Genomic DNA, 12091 nt, shown 5'->3' on the forward strand with positions numbered 1-12091 from the left:
CATTTATTTGATATATAATGGAAACCCCTTCTCCATAGTCATACCAGTCTAGTCTACTACATTAAGCAGGAAACTGGCTTTTATGACAACACCTTCATTTTGTACTTCTGAGTCTTTGCTGCTTTCCACACCTTACAGGAGAAGAATGTATAGCTGATTAACATCCTTACTTACTTGCTGTTTCCTATAATGAACCAATACCCAGCCAGTTTTAAGTGATTTTCTTCAGTGTTTGGAAAATAACCCATCTCAAACATTTGTTAAAGTATTCAGCAGTCTAATATTCAGCTTTCAAAGTATGGTTGAAGCTTTCTGTGGGGTTTTTTTTTGATGGATCATTTTTTCCATTCCCTTGAAAAGTGCAAGTTAAAATAATTGGTTTGTGTTTTGCCATTCTAATAATATGGTCATAAGTATTGCATTAATTTGCGTAGGTAACACTGAAAATAGTTAAGGATACCAGAGTGAAACAGAACTAAATGTGCAATATTTCAAAACTAGATGACAACCATTGAGCATGTCAGTTCTTAATGGCAAAATTTAATGGTTGGAGGAAAATGAGAAATAGGGTAATTTGGTCATTACATGAATGATACAGTGCTTAAGAAAATAAATAAAAGTGCCTTTTTTTAAACACTTCTGGATTCACTTTATATGACATTAATAGCAGTCACAAAAAGATTTTAAATGACAAATTTCAGGTTGGGAAGTCTAGAAACTGGATTAAGGTAAATGGAACTGTTAGGGAGTTGTGCATGAAGTCATGAATGAAATCTTGGTGCTACTGGACCTTTAGTTCAGTGGGTACTGTTCAGTGCCATTCCATGCCATTATTTTTACCTGGGACTATATGATTTCCATCACTTCCAGCAAATGAAAAATTGCTTTAAACGCACCTAATAAAATTACATATTTAGGCCAAGGTGTAGGGTATTTTTGCTTTCAGTTCTCTCAAAATTAAAATGCACTTTTAATGCATATGTTTTTCCAGTACAACTTTTCCAATTCTTTGTACTGTTAATAAATTATTGTATTTGTTTATGAAAGAGCATGCCCTTTTTTTCCCAGATAATATCATAGTTGGAAAGACAATTAACTGTGTAGAAGTTGTACTTTCTTTAAAAAAAAATTAATCACTTGTCTCTACTGAATTACTTTAATGAAAAGTGTTAAATTACTGGATGCCAAACTCTGAAGAGAGTTGATATATAGAGAAGAAAACTAATCTTACCACAAATAGCAAAGTGAATGTCCATAATTACTGCCTACTAAACACACAAGCTAATGTAGATAGAGTTGTCAACTGGAAGTGATATTTAGTTTAAGAGTAAACTGAACTTTCTGACATCAGAACAGTTATCATATCACCAACTGTCACTATAATTTACATGTCTTTTCCTTTTTTCTAGTGTAAGTGGATTTAAAATGTTTAGCTGAAAATTTGACACAAGCAATGGGATTACAGGGCCTTTCTGGAAATGCAGCAGAAGGAGGGGGAAATAAGAGAAACGAGTTAGTTTGGTTTGTTTAATGCTCAGAGATGAACAAACACATTTGCAAGCATGTGTATGTTTTTAAGAATAAAGACACTCATAGAATTAACAAAGAAATACAGTCATGAAAAATGATGACAGAAATATGATAAATGGATTTTTAAGGTAACATTTTCATAAGCCCTGCTACAAAGGGCTAGGAGCCTACACTTTCTGATATAGCGTGCATCTTGATGTGAATCCATCAGGGACAATAGAAATATCTCCCCCAAGAGCTGTCCTTCTCCCATAATATAAAGCTTTCATTCCACAAAGAGGTTTGGATTTAAATTATCTTAATTTTGCCATCTGTCTGAAGCATAGTTAAAGATAGTAGTAGGCCAGATTATTTTTTTTTAACCTGATTGGGTGCATCAGTTCTTCAAGGTCCAAATTAAACAACAGTTGAAGCAACTGTAGATTCATTTCCAGAGAATAGTTTCTCAGAGTAAGAAACCCAGTTCCTCTTTGCAATTAAGAACTACATTGATTTTAGCTCCTCTTGGAGGACTCATTGTCATGCTATATTAGGGAACTGGAAAAGATAAATTTTTTAAAAGTATCTTCAGAGTTGAAAGTGATTATAAACAAGGAAAAATAAACCTGACATTTTTCTGTCCTTTTATATTAAAAGAAAATTAAAAAAAATATTTGGGGGCAGTAAATGAAAAGAAATTCTTAACATGGAAAATGACCAACATGGTAAGATCTTCTCAGCCATGTGCTTTGTGTAACAAGTCTCTGTCAAATTACAGAACTTTAGGTTAGCTTATATTATTCCTAGGTATTAACTTTAAGATAATTGATGTTTATAATTTGAAATACAGGAGAACATGATATCTGAAGAATGTTCATTAGGAGCTACAGCTTTATTATGCTTAAAGCTTGCCAAAATAACACTTACCTCTGTGGAAAATATGTGGTCATAATTATGTAAAACATGAATTATTCTGTAAGTTAAGCCACTGGTTTTCTTTCCTTTCCTTAGGGAGATACACATCTGAGAGTGATGTATGGAGCTTTGGAATCCTTTTGTGGGAGACCTTCAGTTTAGGAGTATGCCCGTACCCTGGAATGACGAACCAACAAGCACGAGAACAAGTGGAGAAAGGTAGTTAATTGTAGGGAGCAAAAGAGATGCTGTGTAGATCCATAGGGATGTAGGTATATACAGTATAAAAAATAAAAAAGAAATAACATATGGGTTATCTAGCAACTTTAGCAAAAATATGAGATTGTTTAATTGCTGTTTAGCTTTCTGGGAGAAGTAGTGTGATTTATAGGCTTCTTGCAAAAAGGAAGATAATGACTAGTGACTTAAAGGAGGACAGAATTATAGCATGTTGGCTTTCGTGGCTACAGAACTAAAAGGTGAAATGGAGAGGAGGGATTGATTGCTGTGCAAATAGAGGCTTGACCAGAATGAATTAGTTAAGATAATGCTAATGCAAGTGGAAATATCCCAAACTGCTAGAAAAAAAATTTATATCATTCTATCTTCTCTATTAAAGCATTTCAGACAAAATTTTAAGTTATGGTGGAGATGGGCAAGCTGGTTGAACAGCGAATGCCACATTTTTTTTCTCTTTTACAAAATAATCAAAAGACTTTTAGTTAAAAGTAACAAATAACTGTGAGCAGGGTTTCAGGTCTTTGATTTCTTTTCATCATCTTTAGTGGCATTTCAGGACTCTTCCTGCTCTACATATTTCTACTGCATAATTCATAAACAGGTTCTTAGCTAGTAAAACTACCAAATGATAAAAAAGCTAGTTTGCTGAGTTATATAGAATGCTATTGTTAATTATAATCACTGTAGATGACCACGGATGTTTGTCCTTAAAAAGTCAAAGAAAAAAATCTGATGTTTTTCAGAGCAGAGGAGTGTTTATAAAAACAAGTCTTACTATCTTACTGCAATTCTGTATGAACCCACTGAGAAAGATATTATAAGTCATATAAAATTTACCCTCAATATTTTTTTTAATGCAATGATATTGAACTTCACTCATTTCTTTTTAAATTTGTCAATATGTATCATTTTTCAATGCTATATATTTTTCCCTTTTTTGTGTACCAGGATACCGAATGTCAGCACCGCAAAAATGTCCAGAAGAAATATATAAAATAATGCAGAGGTGCTGGGCCTACAAACCTGAAAACCGGCCAAAATTCAGTGAGATTCAGAAAGCGCTGTCTTCAATCAAAAAGAAAGTGACATAGTGATAAACTAGTGCCAAACTCAGTCTGCAGGACTTTATTTTCCAGTGAAGTAATATTTTCCCCTTAAACACTGCATTTATACAACATTATTTACAATATTCTTCTAATCACTTTAAAATTAACTGGGTTTTTTTATATACAAGTGTACCAATGATGTCTACACCTGCATTAAAGACATATTCTGCCAAATGCTATATATCCAGTCACAGTAATATTGTCATTTAGGATACACGTAAATAGAAAAGCACATACTATAGATTTAAGTGACTGTGGCTTCTATCTATTTTACAGCAAGTAAATGCTAGTGAAATTTTTTCAGACATTTTCTATGTTATGCTGTGTTCTTGCTCTCCTATCCCTGTCCCAGATATCAACACTATGGCACTGTAATGTGGTGACTGTCACACATGATGGCCTTAAAAGTGAAGACAGTTTTTGATAAGTATATCAATGAGACACTTCTATATTTTTTAAATTCTTTATGCAACTGATATTTTTAAATGATATCTTATTTAAGGATGAAGGTCAGATTCTGGATGTAAAGTGAAATCCAGAATTTTCTTTTCTAGAAAATTTAACTAATGTGCATTTCTTACCACATTATAGTAAATACTTCTGACTTTGGATGTGATTTACTTAAGCTACTGCTTTTTTCCTATGATGTCATCAGAATTCAGTAATATGTCTCCTTTGCAATGAACTACATTTATTTAACAAGCAAAAAAGATAATATCAAATCTTGACTACATGTATGTTGTTAACAAATACTGCAAATCATCTGCCTTACAAAAAATATGTAAAAGCAGTAGGTGCACACATGTAGAAAAGGTCAACAAGAAGTAGATTTGCTAAGGATAGCAGCATGTTATAGATAACAAATAGGATTGGTTTTAGAGGAGTAAAAGAATGTGAATTACTAGATTTGCTTTTGATCCTGACTTTTTCTTTCAATTTGCAGTAATTCTCAGTATGCAGCTAGAGCCTGCAAAAGCTAAACAAAAGTACATTCCATGCATAGTGTCCAAATAAAAACGCCGTTTCTCTATGCCATAAGGAAATATGTTTTTAGCCTCTAGCAGGCTGAACAAGGCAGAGTAGAAACATTAACCTTTTAACTTTTTAAAATCATTACAATCAGATTTAAAAAGACTTGGGATAGGGGAGCTGTAAGTGTCACCAAGAAGGAAAAAGTTTGTATAAAAAATAACATTCCTCCAGAAAGAATAAAGACTCAACAGTCAGAGGAGGAAAGGCACAAAGTTTGTTACTATGACTCTTGGTTTTCTTTGCAACTTGGACTATAATGTCCCTTTGTCTCTTCTACATAAAAATCTAACTGGAATATATGTCCAGGTGTAGAATTTGTGTGTTAATTCTGAATTCTTTCATTTTCAGGAAGTTGTATATTACTAGCCATTTTAGAACACTATGTTTTTAGACATCATTTAGGCAGGACTTAAATTAGAATTTTCAGAGTGTTGGGGGTTTTTTTGGAGGTGAAGGACTAATTAGATAGCTAGCTAGTTGCATTATTATTTTGCAGCTCTCATTATAACTATAACAGAGTAGCTCATTTATAGATCTCAGATCATCTTTATAAAGGTCTTCTCTAAAACAAAAACTGTTAGCTGTACTTAAAAAAAATGAATTAATAAAATTCTCAAATGCAGTTGACTGAGATCACAGAGTGAAAACATAGAATAGGTGAACTTGATACTTTTTCCCGTGCCTTCCCAGAATTGAATGCTTTGTAAGTAAAACTTGCAACAACTGGCTTGGTGTTTTATAGGTAAATATGAACTGTTATCCAATAGGACAAGATAGGATGCATACTGCTACTCACAAAGGCGGCTTGGAAAAAAAAGTCTTCCTAAATTGCCACTATTTGGAACTCTCATCTAGTTTTACAACTACAAAAGTTTATAGATCAGCTACATAGCTGAAATTTTGTGAATGGGTTAAGAGAGACAGCACATGCTTCTCCATTAAAACCCTTCATCAATTTAAGGCAATGTCCTGGTTTAGGCTGGGATAGAGTTAATTTTCTTCCTAGTAGCTGGTATAGTGCTGTGCTTTGGATTTTAGTATAAGAATAATATTGATAACACGCTGATGTTTTGGCTGTCGCTAAGCGGTGTTTACATTGGTCAAGGACTTTCCCCCCCCCTTCAGCTTCCCATGCTCTGCCAGGTGCCCAAGAAATGGGAGGGGGCACAGCCAGGATAGTTGATCCAAACTGACCAAAGGGCTATTCCATACCATATGATGTCATGCCCAGTATATAAACTGGGGGGAGTTGGCCGGGGGGTAGCGATCATTGCTCGGGGACTGGCTGGGCGTCGGTCGGCGGGTGGTGAGCAGTTGTATCATTTTTTTTTAATATATTTTTTTTCCTTTTTTTTCCCTCCCTTGGGTTTTGTTCCTCTCTCTCTCTCTCGTTGTTTTTTTCCTTCTCATTATAATTCATTATTTTTATTACTATTATTTTGTTCCAATTATTAAACTGTTCTTATCTCAACCCACAAGTTTTCTTACTTTTGCTCTTTCGATTCTCTCCCCCATCCCACCGGGGGGGGAAGTGAGTGAGCGGCTGCGTGGTGCTTGGCTGCCGGCTGGGGCTAAACTACGACAGGCAATTATGCTTTTAAAAGAAAAATCAGGTTGATAGAGGTTGCTTCTAGATTGCACATATTGAGGCTATTGAGCAAGACATTTCCACCACTAAAAAAAATTTAAAATATTAACAGTACTGTCTTTATACAGTCAGCTCAGTCATTTCAGTCTTTCTCAACATATAAAAATTTCCACAAATATTAAATGCAATAGCAACACAAAATCCTTGGATTGCTAATATGTAAACTAGTTCTCTCTGAACTTGTGCTTCAACTATTAAAGAATCTTTCTGCTCTTTAAACAGGGCTGCAGTAGGCTAACAGCTCTAGCTGCACTGTACTGCTAAACCAGAAGAATCTGGCCCTTTGCACCTCCCAAACATTTCTTAACTCTGACAGCTCTATCTACCACAGATACTCCCTTTTCAATTACTTCAAGAAAGTTACTCTTGTGAGACAAAAGTTCCAATATATCCCAGGTTTTGTTTGACTCAAAAGTTTCATAGTGATGTTGTACCTTTATACCTGTGGCAATGTGTTTGTATGAAAATTTAAGTAACCATGAGTCCAAGGTGAAACATAGTTAAAATCATGGTTTAAACCCTAAATACATAATGAATTGTCCACATCATAAAAGACATCAGAACGACAGCATTCCCCACTGCTAGTTTACAATACAGAACATCCTTTTCCTATTCTTATGGAACAATATTAAGCCAATTATGTCCCTTTCCAAAGCAATGATCTTGCTGTCAGACCAGATATAAAACGCTATCTTTAAAATTAATACCAGTGCCTCAATTCCGTTTGAGCTTCACTTTAAACATGCCTTCTACTTATCAGAACTTTCCAAATAATATTAATTCTCATTATTGTCATCCATTTTGCTTTTAGAAATCTGACCTCTTTACCTCATATAACCTTTAATTATGCAGGTAATTGTACATCCCTCCCAAATTCTGAGACTTGCAACTTCAAACAACAAGCATTGCTAAGTCAATAAAAGTCTACAGTGAACCTAATTTTTCATTATGTGACTAAGTTGATATGGCTTAATGCATTGTAAATATATAAAATTTTTAATTGAAACAATTACTTTACTGATATTTTGAACAGCAGTATTGCTTCCACAAAATATCTCTTCAATAGAAGCATTTACATTTCACTTGAATTCTACACAAAGGTAAACCTGTACCTTTGTTCCTCTCCAGTTTTTCAGTGAAAGGAACTGCTGAATGAAAGTAATCAGTTCAGGTGCTTTCAGCCATTCTGATATGTAGCATAGATGCAGCCAGGATGTCATAGAGAAGGTCTTGCACTCTGTATGGCACCTTTTTATAGCATGCTTATGCTTGCTACAAATCACTAAGAAATCCACTGGAGACTGGAAGTTTCCTATATCTCTGAATGTAGCCAATTCCTTACAACACCTGAAGTTGTAGTGCTTAAGGAGAGATAGTGAAAACATCATTTTCCTTCCCTCCACCTTCTGCTTGGTCATGCCACAGACTCAGACTCTTCAGTAGACCTACCAACTAGAAGAAAACTATCTGTTTCCACTGTTAATTGTATCATTACCTGTAACTGACAACTTAATTTTTCCACTGAGCTTCCCACCTAATTTTAACTAAAATGCTAAAAACATGTAATAGGAAAAACTCAGTGTTGTGGTTTAACCCCAGCTGACAACTAAGCACCACACAGCCGCTCGCTCACTCCCCCTTGGTGGGATGGGGGAGAGAATCAGAAGAGTAAAAGTGAGAACACTCGTGGGTTGAGATAAAGACAGTTTAATAGGGAAAGCAAAAGACGCACACACAAGCAAAGCAAGGAATTAATTCACTACTTCCCATGGGCAGGCAGGTGTTCAGCCATCTCCAGGAAAGCAGGGCTCCATCACGTGTAACGGTGACTTGGGAAGACAAATTCCATCACTCCTAATGTCCCCCCCTTCCTTCTTCTTCCCCAGCTTTATATGCTGAGCATGATGTCATATGGTATGGAATAGCCCTTTGGTCAGTTGGGGTCAGCTGTCCCAGCTGTGTCCCCTCCCAACCTCTTGTGCACCTGGCAGAGCATGGGAAGCTGAAAAGTCCTTCATTTAGTATAAGCACTGCTCAGCAGTAACTAAAACATCCCTGTGTTATCAACACTGTTTTCAGCACAAATCCAAAACATAACCCCATACTAGCTACTATAAAGAAAATTAACTCTATCCCAGCCAAAACCAGCACATTCAGAATTTAGGCTCATCATGTGGGACACAAAAGACAGGCAGACAAAGACATCAGGACCGCCGGGAACAGGGCCGGCAAACAGGGCATGGAGCGTCAGCAAGGGTGTGGCACGTCCGTTTGCATAGAAGGGCGTGCAGGAAGGTCACTGAAGCTCTGCCAGCTCGACTAGGGTGCAGTGGTATCCACCTGGCAGAAAGCCATGACCGCTCTAAGCTCTGCACCCACCACGACTGACGCAGCTTCCCAGACAGAGCTCCGGTGGGAACATGCTGCCACCCAGGTGGCAGGCTGCAGGCTGTGCCCTACTCTTATGCCAGTACTGGATGGCAACAGTGAGCACACCTGTGGGAGGTGCGCCCAGGTAGAGGAACTCCTCAGCTTAGTGGCAGAGCTCTGGGAGGAGGTGAGCAGGTTGAGGAGTATCAGGGAGTCCGAGAGAGAGAGAGACCACTGGAATCGCACCCTACCTTCCCTGAGACAGGCCCAACAGGCAGACAGGATGCATGATACGGAGGATTCCCTATCCTCGCTCTGCCTGGCTGAACACAGTGACTTAAGGGATAGGGGGCAATGGCAACAAGTTCCTGCCTGGCACAGCAGGCACGTCTCCTCTGTGACTACCCCACCTTCCCAGGTGCCCTTGCATAATAGGTACGAGGCTCTGCAAGTGGAACCAAACAATGACAAGGATGATGGTTCATCTAGCTTGGAGGTGTCGCCAAGGTTAAGTCAGCCTATGCCCTGCGTCAAAACTGCTTCCATAAAGAAAAAAAGACTGGTCATTGTCATAGGAGACTCCCTTCTGAAGGGAACAGAAGGCCCAATATACAGACCGGACCCACTTCTTAGGGAAGTCTGCTGCCTCCCTGGGGCCTGGGTTAAAGAAGTGAAGAGAAAACTTCCTACCCTTGTACGGCCCTCAGATTATTATCCAGTATTGTTTTTTCAGGTAGGCAGCGATGAAGCTGCAACTAGAAGTCCGAGGGCAATCAAGAGACTTCAGGGCCTTGGGACGACTGGTTAAGGGATCAGGAGCACAAGTAGTGTTCTCCTCTATCCTTCCAGTTGCAGGGAACGATGAGGGAAGAAACAGGAAGAGCCAGCAGATCAATACCTGGCTCCGAGCCTGGTGTCACTGGCAGAATTTTGAGTTTTTTGATCATGGGTCAGTCTACACAACACCAGGCGTGCTGGCAACAGACGGGGTACACCTGTCTCAAAAGGGGAAAAGGATCTTTGCACAGGAGTTAGCAGAGCTCATTGAAAGAGCTTTAAACTAGATTTGAAGGGGGAAAGGGATAAAACCAGGCCTGCTAGAGATAAGCCTGAGGGCGGCACGTCAATGTTTGAGGGACAGTGTGCTAGCGAGGTCCTTCGGTCTGCCATCTCAGTGGAGGTAGAGGATGGAGATCCATGCGGCAGCAAAGACGCAAGGGTTATGGATGTGTTAGAAACCACAGAAGCGCCTGAGAATGGTCACGTAGGAATTAGGGCTTCTCCCCCCAAAAAGGTGGCGGGATCAATAGCCCAACTGAAGTGCATCTACACCAAAGCACACAGCATGGGCAACAAACAGGAGGAGCTGGAAGCCATTGTACAGCTGGAAAACTATGATATGGTTGCCATCACGGAAACATGGTGGGATGACTCGCACAACTGGAGTGCTGCAATGGATGGCTATAATCTCTTCAGAAGGGACAGGCAAGGAAGGAGAGGCGGTGGGGTAGCCCTGTATGTTAGGGAGTGTTTTGACTGTCTAGGGCTTAATGATGGTGACGATAGGGTTGAGCGTCTATGGGTAAGAATAAGGGGGAAGGCCAGTAAGGCAGATATCATGGTGGGAGTCTGTTACAGACCACCCAACCAGGATGAAGAGGCAGATGAAATATTCTATAAGCAGCTGGGAGAAGTCTCACAATCGCTAGCCCTTGTTCTCATGGGGGACTTCAACTTGCCAGATGTCTGCTGGAAATACAACACAGCAGAGAGGAAACAGTCTAGGAGGTTCCTGGAGTGTGTGGCAGATAACTTCCTGACACAGCTGGTGAGTGAGCCAACTAGGGAAGGCGTTCCGCTGGACCTCTTGTTCACGAACAGAGAAGGACTTGTGGGTGATGTGATGGTTGGAGGCCATCATGGGCATAGCGATCATGAAATTAGATAGAGTTTTTGATTCTTGGAGAAGTAAGGAGGGGGGTCAGCAGAACTGCTGTCTTGGACTTCCGGAGGGCAGACTTTGGCCTGTTTAGGAGCCTGGTTGACAGAGTCCCATGGGAGACAGTCCCGAAGGGCAAAGGAGTCCAGGAAGGCTGGACATTCTTCAGAAGGAAATTTTAAAGGCACAAGAGCAGGCTGTCCCCATGTGCCAAAAGGTGAGCCAGCGGGGAAGAAGACCAGCCTGGCTGAACAGAGACCTTTGGCTAGAACTCAGGAAAAAAAGAGAGTTTATGACCTTTGGAAGAAGGGGCAGGCAACTCAGGAGGACTACAAGGATGTTGTGAGGTTATGCAGGGAGAAAATTACAGACCAACTAGAACCCAGCTAAAAACCCAACTAGAACTTAATCTGGCTACTGCTGTAAAAGACAATAAAAAATGTTTCTATAAATAGATTAACAACGAAAGGAGGGCTAAGGAGAATCTCCATCCTTTATTGGACGCGGGGGGAAACATAGTGACAACAGATGAGGAAAAGGCCGAGGTACTTAATGCCTTCTTTGCCTCAGTCTTTAATAGCAAGACCAGTTGTTCTCTGGGTACCCAGCCCCCTGAGCTGGAAGACAGGGACGGGGAGCAGAATGAAGCCCCCATAATCCAAGGGGAAATGGTTAGTGACCTGCTACACCACTTCTTCGACACACAGAAGTCTATGGGGCCGGATGGGATCCACCCAAGAGTACCGAGGGAGCTGGCAAAAGTGCTCACCAAGCCACTTTGCATCATTTATCAGCAGTCCTGGCTAACCGGGGAGGTCCCAGAAGGGCTACAAGAAGGGCTGGAAGGAGGATCCGGGGAACTACAGGCCTGTCAGTCTGACCTCAGTGCCAGGGAAGGTTATGGAGCAGATCACCTTGAGTGCCATCACATGGCACGTACAGGACAACCAGGTGATCAGGCCCAGCCAGCATGGGTTTAGGAAAGGCAGGTCCTGCTTGACCAACCTGATCTCCTTCTACGACAAGGTGACCCACCTAGTGGATGAGGGAAAGGCTGTGGATGCTGTGGATGTTGTCTATCTAGACTTCAGTAAAGCCTTTGACAAAGTTTCCCACAGCATTCTCCTGGAGAAACTGGCTGCTCATGGCTTGGACGGGTGTACTCTTCGCTGGGTAAAGAACTGGCTGGATGGCCAGGACCAGAGAGTGGTGGTGAATGGAGTTTACTCTGGTTGGTGGCCGGTCACAAGTGGTGTTCCCCAGGGCTCAGTATTGGGGCCAGTCCTGTTTAATATCTTTATCAATGGGGAGGGCACGAGGGGATCGAGTGCA

General features: G+C 40.1%; 1 protein-coding gene across 5 annotated transcripts in view; it reads left to right on the forward strand.

Moving 5' to 3' along the window:
* Positions 1–9101, forward strand: part of LOC142403077 (tyrosine-protein kinase Fer-like) — a 216656-nt gene extending 207555 nt beyond the window's left edge. For 2 of the 5 annotated variants that reach the window (XM_075489220.1, XM_075489218.1), the window contains 3 exons: positions 2521–2643; positions 3613–5763; positions 6388–7386. In XM_075489220.1, coding sequence (XP_075345335.1) covers positions 2521–2643; positions 3613–3755 — 266 coding nt within the window. In that variant the 3' untranslated portion in view covers positions 3756–5763; positions 6388–7386. Of the gene's footprint in view, positions 1–2520; positions 2644–3612; positions 5764–6387 lie in introns of all 5 variants that reach the window. The other 3 variants (XM_075489217.1, XM_075489219.1, XM_075489216.1) reach the window with 3 other exon arrangements.
* Positions 9102–12091: the final 2990 nt, after the last annotated feature.

The sequence above is a fragment of the Mycteria americana genome (genome assembly GCF_035582795.1).
Source record: "Mycteria americana isolate JAX WOST 10 ecotype Jacksonville Zoo and Gardens chromosome W unlocalized genomic scaffold, USCA_MyAme_1.0 Scaffold_33, whole genome shotgun sequence".
Lineage (NCBI taxonomy): Eukaryota > Metazoa > Chordata > Aves > Ciconiiformes > Ciconiidae > Mycteria > Mycteria americana.